The 16,920-nt window shown below is 34.5% G+C and overlaps 1 protein-coding gene across 1 annotated transcript; it reads right to left on the bottom strand.

The window, feature by feature from the left end:
* Window positions 1-4,370: 4,370 nt before the first annotated feature.
* On the bottom strand, window positions 4,371-12,747 carry LOC132548155 (DBH-like monooxygenase protein 1). The gene is made up of 11 exons (XM_060211978.1): window positions 12,331-12,747; window positions 11,458-11,604; window positions 10,950-11,132; window positions 10,234-10,317; window positions 9,380-9,553; window positions 8,937-9,039; window positions 7,609-7,775; window positions 7,010-7,192; window positions 6,626-6,685; window positions 4,918-5,157; window positions 4,371-4,454 (listed from the first exon to the last, which is right to left on the bottom strand). The coding sequence occupies exons 1-11, from the start codon at window positions 12,745-12,747 to the stop codon at window positions 4,371-4,373; spliced, it is 1,842 nt and encodes a 613-aa protein (XP_060067961.1).
* Between the last annotated feature and the right edge of the window lie 4,173 nt (window positions 12,748-16,920).

The following is a 16,920-nucleotide window of genomic DNA, read 5'->3' as shown; positions in this document are numbered from 1 at the left end:
AGTGCGAATGAAACATGCATGATATCCAACGGTTTTCCATTTGATTTCTTTATTCGTATATTTTAAGGGGAAAAAAGACCGAAAAAACATTATCTTTATTTTTGGCGTCACATAATTATGTAAAAAAAATCCTACTACTTTGTACTGATATCGGCAAAAAATCGCTGCCAGATTGTAATAAGAAAAAAAAATAAACTCGCTGTGTTCAAAGATTCAGTCAAAGATCCACTTATTGTACCTTCCCTTCATTTGGCGAATATTTTAATACACATTGAATGGAAAGCACTGTTCTGACTGCTTTCAACAAAAAACAAAACATCATCATTCTATATCGATACGGTGAGATCATTTTTATCGAATTGATACTTTCTTATATATAACGGGTAAAATATAATAAAATGAGTTGTTTTATCACACCATTATGTACCATCAACTTTTAAATAAGAAAAGAAGACAGATAATTAAATGATTGATTGTAAATACTAGATTTAAACGTTGTATAATGCTATTAATCAGGGTTTTCAGTGCCTCTGTAAATTAATTATTTTGAATTATGGTCAGAATTAAGGGTATGGACGGACAAAATATTTAGTTTTGCCTCTTGTCTACGTTCTGAAGTTACACCACAGCATTGATATTGATGAGGCCAAAATTTCAAAAAATTCAGCAGTTTAGGTAAAAGCATATACTGGCTTTCATAGTTGGTTGGAACGACCATTTCGGTACAGAAGTAGCCAATGGGAGGATCGGCAGAATGCCTCTAGTCCATTAAGACTAAATAATGTTCTGATATCTACACATATGATTTATTTCTTTGAGTCGTATGTAAAATAAAGCATGCACTATGATTAATAAATAATGAAAGGATTTTGTGGCCATCACCTCAATTTTTATGATCATATTCGAACACAGACATTTTACAATATTCCTCGAGAACATATTCTGTTTATTATTCTTATTGTCAATAGCATGTAACTGCGTGTAACAAATGAAGGAAAACATTGTAAACAATAGCAAAGCGATTAGCATTAGCGAGACAATGTTTACGAAACAAAGATGTTCTCTCTTTAATACAAATTAGTACCATGGTAGCACAACTTTTTATGTAACGATTTGCTTGGTAAATGGAACCCAGGAATACAAATTCATTGAAGACAGTCATGCAAATAAAATCACAAGGCATTCACTCACAAAGATTTCTGTGAATCGGTCGAAAATTTTCAAAATTGAAACCACAAGTATAAACATGGCCTTTAAAACTACAGAAAATACCAACATATGAACAGAATTCTTATCAATACTCAACTTCAACACAACAATGATAAAAAATGAACGAAAGAAAGAAACATAAACACGTAAAAAGCAAAAGGAGAGTCAGTTCATGTATTCCGGAAGAGTAAGTATTTTCTACTTCATTGATGTCACTCGCCATGTAAATCTGGGTCAATCCGAGTGAGTAATGCTATGATCTCAAATGAGAATAAGATATACATTATATATGGTAATACCAGAATATTATTGGATTTGTATCTCTTTTTCTGTAAATATCAATTAACTGTTAACATGGCCAACAGTGTGAGTTTAACGTCACATGAACTTGTCGGTATCTTTAGATGAGATATAGTCAACATGCAAAAGCAAGTATCATGTTGTCAAAATTGGAGATCTAAATGATTTGTCTCAATTGACATCTCTGATCACTGGAAATAGTTGTCTGTCGTACATAAATGTTGTTTACGTAAAACTACTGACGTCCATACATGCGATAAGTCACAGCAAACGTGAAATGTAGACGATACTCAGCGGGAAACCATTGGACAGAAAAAGGAAATCAAATGTTAAAACACATGTATGTTCAGCGAACAAAAGGCTTGGAGAAATTTTAATACAGTGAATAGATGTATTTTTATTAAACATAACTCATATACGTTCAGTTGCTAAAGATATATCATACAACAAGTAATAAAAGGTTTCATCACCAACACTCTTCACATTTCACTAGAAGATATGATAAAAGGATGGTCAGATATACTCAGAAAAGTAATATCCAAAAATGATGGTGGAAACAGAAAGCATCAAGATTGATATTACTATTTAACTATCGCATTTTAAGACTCTAGAACTTGTAGCGACGTATAGAAGTTCTGATGAAATTAGAATATTAGTATTTACTAATAAGGCCTAGAATGGGACAATATGCAAATCGGACGTACGTCAAGAACGGCACGGCATTACGTACTAAATATTTGTTCTTCATATTTTTTTTTATGAATGAGTGGTAATTGCGAACACGAACCGAACTTTCTTTTTCTTTTTTTTCTTTTTTTCCCTTTAAATGATAAATCCTAAGATAAATTGACGGTGGCCTTCTCTAAAATCTGTCTGGTTAAAATTACTGATTTATCGATACAGACGGTGTCATATCTGAAATCGTTCTCGACCGTGTCTGAAATATAATCAAAAGAGTATGAGAAATTTAATTAGGCATTACATCAGTACTACATACAAGTCGAATAATGCAAAACAAAACAAAAACATTTCAAACATATATACAAATATCTATAGAGCATTTTTAAAAGACAATGGGAAACTGATGTCGTAATGAAGTAAATGTTAAACTGTATATTACTTTCACCATAGGTATTACTCAATTTTGTTCAATAAATGTATCGGATGAAGATAAATTATTTCACTACGATGGTTGGGTAAATCACTGGATCTTGATTGTAAGTGGAAGTAAAAACTTAACACCACGTAATGCCAGGAATGTCTGGTACATCAGTCCGTCTGAATTCATTGTTGTTAAAATGAATGTTCTCATTGTCTCCCGTTTAACAAATGAGTAAACCATCAATTATTATCTGCTAGTGTCAGGTGATTACTCTTTAAATTACGTGTCTTTAATGCAGTGCGACAAAAATAACTTTCCTCAAGAGCCTTTTATTAGAAATATTATCAACAGTATACGAAGCCAGCACTGAATTTCTTGCTGGTGAAAACGCATTCAAACTAGATATTTTTACGTACCAGTTTATATTAATTGGGATATATGTTGTTTATTCCTTATAATCATTAAATTTGTAATCATTTAGGTCATATTAATGGACATGTTCGTCATCTGTGACATGTTAGAAATTCATTGTTTAAGGACTTCCGCTTGTGCTGAATGCAAACTAATGTATATGTCTGACAAAAAGCCATTTTTTATTTGAAGGTTCATATATTACCAGTAACACGCGTTCTTTTCTGATTCCGTGTTGTCTCCTGTGCCCGGTAGGGCGGGTTACTGCAAACTCATGCCTTCATATATGCCAACAGTCACGTGTGACCTGTTTGGAAATTTGCCGGTCTTCACCAAATCCAATATCATACGCTGACCAGTGTTTAACGAAGGAGAGTTTCTGTAAAATCAATTGTAGTAACCCATAGGCATTGGGTTAGTCGGTATCAAAATACGACAGAGAGTGTGGTGAAGTTGGCAATCAAAACATGACGATGTATGATTGGGATCATTTAATTAGATTAGGTTTTTACATACATGTATGTATTCATCAGAGAATTATATCACTCAACATGTTATGTACTTAGACTCAGAATGTGTACTGACCCGAGATTTAGCTTTTCTGAGTTGTAGTGTTCTTTACAACGTACGGTTTATCTCACTATGTTTCTGTTCTAAGTGCTCGGGTCCTCGATTTTGCGCCAATGCAATTTAAATTTTGGTTTCACTTTTTATTTTTTATTTCAGCAGCCAAATTCAAACAATTCGTAGAAGTTGATTTTTTATATAAACGCAATATGAATTGCACTTTGAGAAAGAGACGTAAGGTTCGCTAAACACAGAAAGATGTTGTGTTGTCAATCATTACGGTAAATATAACCAAAATTGAAATCACATTATACAGGTGAAGTCATTGTCCAATTATGTCTCGAACATCGAGATAACAACACCAAGTTTGCAAATAAAGGACATTTTCCGACCGCGTTTTCTGCATTTTAAACTCCTCATTTATAGAACCATCATCACAACCGAAATTCAATTCGCCAGTGTAAAGGGATAAAGGTTAATTGAAAACATAATTCAAAAGAATTATCATCTTTATTCAATCACAGTAATCAATAACGTGAATAACGCAGACATGTGTTGTCTATGAGTTTGTACATAGTACGATCATCATTTCTTAAAGCATTAAAAAATAGACTAGCTGATTTCTAATCAGGTTAAAATTGGTGTCGATTTGTGCTACATTGCAGGTAGGGGAGGATTGAAAATGCTTAAGCACTTTTGAATTGTCATCCAAAAGCAAAAGCAAGAAATCGGCCTGGAATCTACGTAGAGGATCTCGTACAAATTGTCGGTGACATGATGACTATGGATTAGAAGAGCACGTGTCTGTTGTTGGTCGTTCGTAAAAGCTTTTTCTCTGAGGTGGGTGGAAGTCATGAAACTGCCACTGTAATTATATAAAGGAATATCACCAAAGTCAAAAATGATAGCAACAACACTCATAATATCGATAACATTTTCTAATGAAAAGTCTGTATGACTTCACTTATTGATTGCTATCAATTGATTTGTTATAAAACATAAGTGAATGACTGGTATAATCAGGTCATATTTGCATCTTTTTAAAGCTTCATATGACTGAGAAAAAATGTCAGTTCAACACTCTTTTTTAATTAATATAATAGAATGTTTATGTCCCTTAATACATAAAAATACATTCCCTTATCTAATATCAATATTTATCTAATAAATTATTTTTATACCACCCCTCCAGCTCCCATACCATCCTCTCCCATTTTCCCAAAAAGTTTCTCAGCATTTTGTATCTTGAATTAAAATGAAGATAATCTAAACCAAATTACATTTAAGTTCCATCCCTGTCTAGCTAAAGGCATAATTACGTAACCTACCCCGCCTTCGAGGAAGTTCCCAAAAGAGGAATGGCGATACAGAGTTTCATCCATGACGTCATCAAACTTCCGGCGAAATTCAGGATTGGACCAGTCCCATTTGTACATTTCCTCTTGGGCCAGGTGAGTGTCGTTATTGACAGTTTGGTACAAGGGCATACTCCAACATGCCTCCACATCCACCCGTGGATAGTACAACAGAAGGGACAAACACATCTCCTCGTACGTAGAAAGGCCTCCCTGGTTCAAGAGCATTTAAACTTAATCTAGTATCTTGTTACTTTTGTCCTATAAACAGCGTCATTTAAGTACGTGGTAAGTTTGAGTGGTGAGGGAAATCGGCGTTCTCGGAGAAAAACTTCCCACCAGTGGTCAGTACTTCGAACCCGCGATTGTGGAAGGCTAGTAATTTGGCTGGTCAAACGCCTTAGCCACTCTTCCATCGCGACATCTAAAATGATCTTGATATCTGTATATACTTGGGGTATGGGTTAGAAATTAATTATATGTATAAGGTACTCAACAATTGAAGGGAATGCAACAAAATGTGGGACACTTGATCAAGTGACTCTGATAACTTTACATAAGAAACGAAAAAAGGAAGTCTGTAGTTTAATTTCAGATATCTGTACAGGTATGCTTCATTTTATTATTGTTTTTAGCATTGTTAATTCTTGTTACCAACATTAGCGATATAAATGACGGACTGTCGAAACTTTACATTTCTTTTCTATCTTAATAATTATATTAACAATTAGAGACGAAGACAGTATGTATACTTAAAAGAGAAGATTGTTATCTTACTTGAGTTTATATTGGAAAAATTACAATCGCAGTCTGCGAGAATAACACCTCATGAAGTAGGAATGTACTCAATATAGATTCAGAATAAGAACATAGTAACAAAAACTATATCGAAAAACTCTGGCAGTTCATATTGGCATGACAGTACGCTATCATAAAAACTCTGGCAGTTCACTTTGACATGACAGTACGCTATCATAAAAAAACTCTGGCAGTTCATATTGGCATGACAGTACGATATCATAAAAACTCTGGCAGTTCATATTGGCATGACAGTACGCTATCATAAAAACTCTGGCAGTTCATATTGGCATGACAGTACGCTATCATAAAAAACTCTGGCAGTTCACTTTGACATGACAGTACGCTATCATAAAAATTCTGGCAGTTCACTTTGACATGACAGTACGCTATCATAAAAACTCTGGCAGTTCACTTTGACATGACAGTACGCTATCATAAAAACTCTGGCAGTTCATATTGACATGACAGTACGCTATCATAAAAACTCTGGCAGTTCATATTGGCATTACAGTACGCTATCATAAAAACTCTGGCAGTTCATATTTGCATGACAGTACGCTATCATAACTTCTTTATCACTACTGGATATTGATAAGTAACATATATGTTAAAGTATAATTTGATAATGTGACGAATCGAGACAGACAAATACTACTATAACACAAATCTGCATTTACAGTGTCCAGTTGTGAAAAAAAATTATGATAGCTTGTCATAAACTACAGGAGTGGTGAACAGGTATATTATAGAATTAAAGGTACAGTCAATATCAGAGGTAAGAAGTTGGCATGCTTTAGTCGATGAACAACCCTCTATGCAAAAATCAATACAATGAAATGACTGCAATTATTGTGCTGAATATATGCTTTGAAATACCTACCAGGGTAAGAGATGTTCGCGATGTGGAGTCATAATCACAGTTCACCTCTATACTGTCGCCCTATAGAAAACATTTTATAAATTATCAAATGTATTAAGTTTTCTCTAGACAAAATAAAGAAGTATTCATTCTAATCAATTAATCGATCACGATGATTTGATACAGAATAGCAAACCTTTCAATACATAAACATTTTATCCATTAATTCCCAATACAATCATATATCAAATGTATATTTCACTATTACGAATATACGTTTTACTACTAACAAATTTATCATATTTGTATATGATATTGATATTATTTCCCCTTAAGATATATTTGAATCAATAAACTTGAAAAAAGATATTGTATTTTTATGATAAATGATGATAAACATGCAACCTTTTTGAGTATACGTTCACGTTTGAGGTAGTGAAATTCTTGAAAGTTGAAATCGTAGTAGTTGTCATCAGCGAAAGGTTCGATCTCTGAGCCATTCCTAAAAACTCGTGTACTGAATTTTTTTGCTAACAAATGGGAATGCTGCAATACCGCAAATACGTTAACGCCTTCTTCTGGAACACCCTGAAATAACCACAAAGATGATTCACCTCAGTCTGTCAAAGTCATAGATAAGATACCTCTCGAATAATTTTGTTGCCTTTATCACATTCGTATATATCTTTTAAAGTCTGCCTTTATAATCAAGGGAGACAACCAACACAGATATTTTGTATTAGGGGAAATAAAAAATTCATTGTAGCTTTCGCATTGATCGATAAGGGTTAACCGTAAAAACATAAAATTAGAACACAGAAAGCATACCAAATAAGACTGCTAAGCAACACTTCATCAAACATTGTCGACTAAGGAAAAAGGTCGATGACATAAGAAAACCATATACGAAAGATCATCTAGAAAAAGTCGTTACATTCAATGATACAAAAATGTACTGTAAAAACTATAAAGACAACGATAAAACAGCGCGATTGAAGTCATACCCTTGCGAGATCATACTCGGAACAGTACGCTTTTGAGATAAAACTGTTCTCGTGTGGTGGAATGATTTGCGAAGGGTCAACAAAGAAACCTGCAATGAGCAATCCGGCATCGTACTTGCGAACCTCCGGAGTGTAGGTTATCCTGATGCCGGACGAATCCACGATTCCTAACAAAGGAAATTCATTGTACAGCACATTGTTCATGCAGGCTTTTTGTAGCTGATAATGCCGGAATTCATAAATATGTGACAGTTATTTGATTTATTTAACTTAGTTGATATAATAGAATCTTTTCTGACATAGATAAACACCAGATATTATTTAAAACGGTTCAAATGTACCAAGACGTAGTTGAAATGTTCTTGCATATGTCTGACAGTAAACAACGTAACAAGTTCAATGCCGCAGGAGAGTTAGGTTCCTGATGCAAATGTTGCCTCATTTTCCAAAAGCATGCCCGATTGGAGACAAATTTGATAACACTGCAGGCCAAGACAGCGTGGCGACGTTCTGCAGCGCCGCCTCATGTATAGTAGGATGTCGTGCGTTGACCTGCTGAAAAAATGGCTAGCGGCTATTACAAATTAGTGGAAGTACGTGACGTAACTCAAGCCATACGACGCTAACAACAAGCAGCGGTAAGGGGTAGACATACAAAAGGGTGACGTGCCCGTAGACCATCTTCTCGCAATCGTTTTCTTACAGTTTTTGCGTGGATAGGACATTTATGAGTACCTAAGATATGAAGGCAGATTCAGTGGCAGGAAAGTGCTGACTGCGAGAATAAACCTGTCCTGACGTTGTGACATCACCCGCGGACGAATAAATTTAGGTCTATCAACAACTCTTTTTTCTCATTTTCCCTTAACAAGACATTCTGTAGTGCAAATATGTATTTGTCTTTGACCTTACACAATCATCGCAATGGCCTGACATCGAGTTCGTGTGTTGAAAATGTTCACCCATCACTGTATTGCAAATTATTCTGAGATATTTAAGTGTCAAGCATGCTTACAGGACGAAAACGTTCATTTTCGCCCCGACATGACATGAACACAATGATTTTCTGATAAAGGGCATAGAATATTACCAATAAACATAATTTTGGATTATTATCTCTATGCGTTGTATAGGTTTTAAACTCGTACAAACATGCGCTGACAATTAAAGAAAAAACATCATCTTTCGAACAAGCACTTCATTTTTTCTGAATATTTCTAGTATGCAGCTTCTTTTTACTGATAGTATATAAATGTTCTACTGAATTATACCATTGAGGTAATACAACTCTGCCAAAACTGCTCTCGTCTTTTGTTTATGTGACGTACCCGATATGTTGGCTTGGTTGTTGTAATGCGTCTCCAAAATAAAGAAACGGGGGTCTTTATCCGTTCCAAGGGACACTCCAACATCGGGCGGGTAATAAAATGCCTGTAGACAAAATATCCGATAAAAGCACATAGATAATTATAGATATCATGAAGGATCGGGATAGATACAACGTCACGACAATTGCAATGAAAGTCTTATGGAAGACAGCTCAAAAGTAAACAAAATCATATTTCATTAAAGAAGTAATCGAATACCATATTCTGTGCTGCCTTATTATCCTCAGCCTCGTTCGTATTTTGTCTCTTGCTCCGTATGCATCCGTACTTTACATTATCAGATATTTTTCCAAAGAAAAGGATCCTGATATGCAGTTTTCAGTATATTCGTTATATGTAAATTTTCTGTTGAAAGGGGAAATGCACAATGAAAATTATCTTACACCTCCTCCAATTTCCCAGGAAGCAAATACAGCTCTGCAGTTGACGAACTCCGCGGGAGCATTTTCATAACACATGTAAGTGGTATTTGCCATTGAAGGAGAGATATTCGCGCAGTGGTACAACAACATGTGATGGACAAATGGCGTGTGTCCCTCCTGGATGTTCCCCTCCACCTACAAGAGACGGTTTCCATTCGACCGTTCGCTAGAATAACTTATACAATTTTAATTATTATCTTCAATATTATAAGATAAATATTCTAAAGATAAAAATATAAAATGTTGTTAACATGACCTGGTGATATATTGTCCTTAAAATTTTTCACTGTCTATTCAAACAATAAAGCGATGAATGAATGGAATAATAATTAATGTAGTTGCAACTGACCCATAAAACCTTGATATTCATAAATAAACAAGAAAATATCATGTCGACATAATTATAACCAAAAGTCAAATCACTAAAAGAAAGGGCAAACAATATGCAAAAGACAGATCTATACGGGGACTCCTGAAAAGGTACAAAGAGAATAAGGACATGTGTTCTGGAAGAGTAAGCATCTTCTGCTTCATCGACGACACCTTCCAAGAGAGTAATGTCACGTTCTAAGATAAGAACAAGGTATGCCAGTCATACTTACGAGCATCAGATACGCATAGCTTGATATAGTACAAAGAGAGTATTTCTCGATGAGGTCACTATGACTCTCATAAAATTTCCTTCAGAATTGTCATCAATCTGCATCTATTATATGTATTGATATTTTCATGTGTATTTCAGTGTAAGCATGTTTGAAGTAACAGTCAAATGTACACAGTTGTAATTATAGGTTTATAAACTTAGCTGACAATACCTTTACTACATGATGTTTCTTGCCGAGGTCAGGGAAGTCGAATGCTGTACATCTGTATGTGGTGGGTTTAGGAGGGATAAGATACTGTAAAGAATTCAAAGACACTAATATATATATAATATAATCGACCTCCTATATCGACTAAGACCGATCAAAACTTACCGAGTTTCAAACAATATACAGCATTGGTAACATTTAAAAAGCAAATGCAATGGACAGTGGACGTAATGCAGAGATAAATGATGCATGCAATCTTAACTTTGTTCCGGTTTTATATCACATTATAAACTACAAATCAAACTACTACCGGTCGAAACCTACTTAAATTTTCGCAATCGTATTATCGTGCACTTTCATTTTTGATAAATTAACGCAACGATGAAATTGCTCTTCCACAATAACTACTATATAAACATCATACAGAAACTGCATATCTAATGCGATACGATCAGTGCTGAAAGATTAATACCTGACTGGTGTGTTAACTAGTTTTATGAACAAACACTCAAAGGTAAATTATTTTAGAACATCCTATCTTTAATCTAAGCTTTAAGATGGATATAGACAATAAATTATAAGTATTTACATGGTTAGGAAACACATGTTATTCGTATTATTTATGATAATAACAATCAAAACACTTTCAATATCAGTTATTTGAAGTTATATAAAAAAAAGTTTTTCGGTAAATATCGTACGAATGTATCTCAGCTTACATGTTGGTTGAGAAAATCATGTGTTATGACGTTCGCTGGCATACCAGATGCCTCTTCCGATAAAGTTGTAGCCAAAAGCATGAGACTCTTGGTACCCCGACGAGATGCTCCATGCCAAGGAAGTGACGCCATTGATACAGGGTCGTCCGGATGATAGGAAAATATAAGCTTGATAGTATCGTCCTGTAACAAATGATATTTGCGTCTGTTGAAAAACAGAAATGTGTTTCAAAGCTTAATGATACTTTCTTTTAATACGGGTTTCTTAAAACAGGTAAATATTCTAAGTCATCTGAAATAATTGTATGAAGACACAAGTCATTCTGCCTGAATGTTATACATTTTCATTTTGTACACAAAAGGAGTTGTGACTAAACATTATTTGTTAAGGATACAAGATATGGTTCGGAGTGATATGTAAATAGTTCAGACAGGGGAGGGTTTTGTGCGCTCGCCTTTTTACACCATGTGCGTTTGATAAACAAAGAATAGTAAACTAGATACATACTGTAATTTTGATGTCATCAGGATCGCAAGTCTCGATCTTTCTTGTGAAGGTGAGAATAGTACTATCGTCTGTCTCGGCGCCGTGTTCCAAAAACCAGTCCTGAAATTTGTCCACTACAGGTGCAGAGTACCCAGCAGTGTGACAGTCCTGTGGGGCAAAAGTGTTACCTTAATACTATTATCCTTCATTAAAGCTGAACTAATGCCAATAAAGTTTATTGAATGCCTTATTGGGCATCACGTCGTATGAGAGAGAGCTTCCATTGGTATGCAAACAGATCTCAGCAATTTCAACGAAAGAATTTATAATGTTGACAAAACTTATATTTCTTCTTGTGATGTGAAGAACACGTTAGTTAATATGCATGTTGATAGTGCTATCGCTGATTCAGTTATCAAGAGCTAGCGCGTGTACCTCTTGTCAAAACAAAAAGGTCATTCAATATTCTTAAACAAAACACTCCGCGTCGCCATTTTAAACATTTACAAGGTGGACATGTTTAACAGATGTTTTTGTGCCAGTGTTAAATGTTAAAATCGAATCATTTCTACAAATATTCCAGTACGTATGCAATCACTTGTTCCTAAAATCATTCAGATTCTGGTCGCTTTGTGGTGACAAATAAATATGAAGAATTGAAAGATTCTCTTAAAAACAAATCTGTGATGAAACCATCGTAGAAAATGAAATTTTATATCTAAAATTGTTAAAGGAAAACAACCTTGTCAGGCAAAAGCGGACTTGTGTTCAAAGCAACGTTTTCTCACTTTCTTTACGCGTTCCAGCTATCGCTATAGACATAGAATAAATATAGAATATCCTCTACATGTATCAAGGGAAGTCGTGCATGGGAGCTGGTACATCAATAATTACCTTCAGGAACGCATTTCCGTCTTTAACCCATCCGATGACTACATCTGCAGGAAACATGCCACCTGTTCGAGAAAGTCCAAAGCCGACATATCCATGGGTCTTGACGTGGGTCTGAAACGTTATGTGGGTGTCATTTGAACGCCAATATAGGACGTAATTACCATCGTCATCCAACTGCTTCCTATGTTCATACGCAAGAGAGGATGACGAGTGACCATTTACCGTTCCTGTGGAAGAGACCGGTACGCTTCTAGGCGAGGATTTTGCACCATTTTCCGGCGATGGAGTCACTACATTGTTTTGAATTCGAATGCGATTCATTATATTGTTCCAATATGGAGGTAGAAAAACATTACTTTGTGAGCACATCACAAATGAAAAGCACAAAGCTACCTGCAAAATGCGTTCATACGCCATTTTTACATATATAAGAAAGATTCACTTTCAGTGTGGTTGTGCTCGGCAAGCGTCTGCCACACAGATATTATGGTTTTCCGGCTGTGATTTTAAAGGTCAGTGATGACCATACATAACCATGTTTCTAAGGGCTGGAGATATTTCTTGTGGTGGTCAAGGTAGCATTTCATGGTGGTCACTTTAATTTGACCGTCAGTACAAAGTGGCCTAAATATGTTAACCACGTACACAGTTTTATTTTATGTTACGGTCAGGCCTCGGTTTGCCCTATGGTGTTTTTTGTATGCAATCTGTAGACTAAGAAATTTTCTAACGAGAGGGAGAGGGGGGATATATACACGGTATTTATTTTTCTATCTATCTCGGCAATAACTCGCTTACAGAGAGCGTCATCTGTGCAAAAAGCCAGAACTGAGATGGAAGGTTACGTGGTTTCCAACTCAAAGACCTTATATTATTTAACGTAAATATTTAATGGATGATATAATGAAATACGGAACGTCTTTCAATTTGTTATCCAGTTTTGAGAATGAAACAGATCAAACGAAAGTAAATTCTAATTTTTTGTTTGATTCCTCATTCTTTTCATACTGACACAAAGTTCTGCATCTTATCTCTGCACAATGGGGGTCATAAATATGTCTAGGTGTAGACACGAATGTAACTGTGTCTGGAGAAATTGGAAATTAACTTCTACTGTATATACATAACGGAGTAAAGATTAGGGTCGACATAACAAACTAGATGTCGCTATGAGATACACTTGTATGAAAACAGACAAACTGATTTTGTTTTATTTTCGTTCAATATAAATATAAACATGCTGGTCATTTATTCCGAGGAAAAAATACAAATATCATATAACATTGTAACGACATTTAAAATTGTATAAAAAACACATTAATGAACAACACCTTTTACCGCTAAATTAAAATGAGATACAGATGAGCCAAACACTGAATTAAATTACATCATATGACTGTGTCGTCCTCCTAGGACTTTTCAGAAATGATAAGTTGAAACCTAGGTTGTTACTCAAGAAAATTTAATGTTATGGAAAGAAATATCAGATATCTAGATTTGGAGATGCACTAGCTCAATCAATTTAGTAATGTTTTATATCTGGTAATTTCAGGAAAAGTCAAGTACCTGAATATATTCCAATAAATCAGAACATAGCACCACCAGCAGTGCCTGCCACCTAAAATCTCGAAGATATGTGTAAAATGAACAAACTCTTTCGATTTCAGATTTGTTTTCTGGTTGTTGTATAACCTTTTGAATTATTTGATAAAGGTTTGTCAATCGCCTTTAATCCCCTACAAGTTTGCCATTAAAACAAAGGTTTTTGTTATGTAAGTTTGTAAACATCAAACACAATCTTTCAGTATGTAATGATTCATTCATAATATTTCACATAACATTTACAGATAGCTGAGTGTTTAATAAACAAATGATATTGAATCGTCGATTAGACAGTACGAGATCTCCACTTGTAACATAATAGATTAATTATCCTAGGAATTAAATCATTTTACTAATACAAGATTAGATATTAGCTCTTTGGATTTAGCTTTTATACAAGGAAATTGATTGTTGATTCAAAATATGCCAATCATAACATCAAATGTTTGCGTGTGCTTGAACTTTCAACCAAACGACATAACATTATCTGACTTAGAAAGGCTATCATGTGCTTGGATGGTACACGTATCACATTGTGGAGCCCAGAGTGAGAACAAAATGGAAAACTTCTGCAGAAATCTACAGATAATTACATTTCCGGCCGCTGTGATCATCTCAAAGCTCCCATTCAAAGAAATAAAAAGTTAGTGAACTCTATTGAAAATATCATAGATATTTTTGCTTTTTGAGAATATTTTTGTTAATTACAACAGTTGTTTGTTTTTCCTAACATATTATCACTCCCCTTATTCCAACCCTGTAGTGAGAGGGTAAGTGAATTAATCCTTATTTTCCTTGCTTGGATTATATATCGATATAGCGGACTTCCAGACCACAGATAAACTTTAATCTTTGAAAATGGAACTTAATTTTGAAGCAAGACGCTTTCTTCTTATCTGCTTTCGTGTTGAAATCTAACAATATTAAACACTTTGAAAATCTCAAGGGAAATAGATCTAACGAGAGCGTCCATTCAGTCTGAAACACGTAACATGGTACAAGGCACAAAAGCAGGTGCTCTAATAGAAATGTTTTCAAAAGTCGAAAAGGTTAAATATCATAAATAGCTTTAGAAAGAGTTATACAACTGTTGCTGTATGATAAACGTGATAATTTCGATTTCCCTATTGTGACCATTCCGTTTCTATATCGTGGTACACTGCTTCTTTAGCATGTGACGTATGTTTAACTTGGTTTCATATTTTGAGATTTGTTCTAAATATGACGACTTTCTTGAAAGATAATAATATTTAACGCCGTAACATTGACAGATAGTAAAATACGCTACTTTTTCTGGGACATCTGACTTTTTGTTGCAGTTTACCTATTGTTTGTGAAAGTTTTCAAATATGAATAAAACAAAATCAGGATTTTCTTCTATCAAATCCCAGTAGATGAGAGATATGCCTATTGAATATTTTGGCGCCAAATTTGCCTTGAAACACTTTTTATTTCATTTTCAGTTTCCTATTTTAAGTGTACTTTTTAAGTTGAATTTAAGTTTTTTAGCGATGCTCCGTTACTTTTTTGTCGGTGTAATCGTTCTCAGACATTCATCCTCCAGTTACAAGATCTATGATAATATCTAATAGGTTTAATATAATATATGTACCAAAATAGAAATAGGAATGTCTGAGCAATTTAACATATAGATTACAGTAATACTGATATGTTTTGTGTTTTCAATATACTGCATTTGTTTTTACACCTAAAGTGACGTCATCGTAGACAAAACCTTGATAAAATATTAACTTATTTTTTCTAAGCTAAATACTTGAGTGTTAGTGACGTTTTGTAGCTTTCATTGGGATATGAACACCTTTTTTTCTCCGCATAGCCGTATATATTTGATAATGTGGTGAAGCTGGCGATTAAGGCTTTAAGTGATAGCCGGTATGTTGGTTCCAATAACACTATAAATCATGAAGTTTGGTATTATATTCAGTGAAAAGAAAATATATTTAAATATATTACGGGTAAGTTGTATGATGTTTCTTTGTATGCGCCAGCGAATATATTATCTATCAGCATAGTTTTCTGATATTTATATGCATATTTTTTCTGATTTATAGAGGGGTCGCAGTGACTTTTCTATTTTTTTTTTTTTTTTTTTTGTAACCTCGGATGAAAGTACGAAGTTCGGTGGTTCGACGCTTCCTGCCCGAGGTTTCCATTTCAACGGAAGATGAAAAACGGGTCGGTCTGTAAGGTCATGGTTGTTGTCTTTTTTCCAGGACATTTTATCGTAATTGCACTAGATGGAATGTAACTGGCTTCCCGTATCTTGTTCAATGAGAAAGCAACCAGCTACTTCAAGACTACTGTGGCTCAGAATGACTCTGGTTATTCACTTGGCGAAATAAAAAAAAAGCAAAGAATGCACGATTTACCCTAACAAAGCTTACATATTCGTTCACTGATAATTCAATTAAGAGATAAAACACACATATGGCATGATTTTAATATTTTAATAAACTTGCAACTCCCATGGTTATAAGGTATCAAGTGAACTACAACTACAGATAATGGATAGATAAAAGCTTAAATATACACATAACACAGTCTTTATACACATTGACATGTCAACTAGGACACTGTACTGACATTAGTTTAATATTGGAAGAAATTTTGTTGGCATCACGCAACAACAAATATGATTTTTCAATCGTCAATAATTACAGGACTGTGAATTTATCTATTTCATTCATTCTTTAAATTTTGTGTGAAAAGGTAATATGCGGAAATTGAAACTAATGGTATTTTACATTTAGTCTGAACATTCGGCTAGTACATGTATCAGCAATATAAAATGTTTGTACACATGATTGTACAGAAGACACAAAAGATTGACACCAATTACCTCTTTCTCTAGACAGCTATGTATATGTTTTAACTGGAGAGAATTTTCTTTGTCTCACCTTAGGATGACAATGACGCCATATCAACAATGTTAAACATTGACAATTAATTACTCCCATGAGGATGAGA

The sequence above is a fragment of the Ylistrum balloti genome, unplaced genomic scaffold, assembly GCF_031769215.1.
Source record: "Ylistrum balloti isolate Yb309-2 unplaced genomic scaffold, AGI_CSIRO_Ybal_v1 Utg370006, whole genome shotgun sequence".
Classification (NCBI taxonomy): Eukaryota; Metazoa; Mollusca; class Bivalvia; order Pectinida; family Pectinidae; genus Ylistrum; species Ylistrum balloti.
Note: the sequence above shows the minus strand (reverse complement) of the source record. Positions and strands in the feature narration are given on the sequence as shown.

Excerpts from the sequence above, each read along its gene's own strand:
- LOC132548155 (XM_060211978.1), bottom strand. The coding sequence starts at position 12,747 with ATGGCGTATGAACGCATTTTGCAGGTAGCTTTGTGCTTTTCATTTGTG. Across the intron at positions 9,554-10,233 it reads AGAAACATCATGTAGTAAAG|GTGGAGGGGAACATCCAGGA; the intron begins GTATTGTCAGCT and ends CGTCTCTTGTAG. Across the intron at positions 4,455-4,917 it reads GGAACTTCCTCGAAGGCGGG|TGGCAGTTTCATGACTTCCA; the intron begins GTAGGTTACGTA and ends ATATAATTACAG.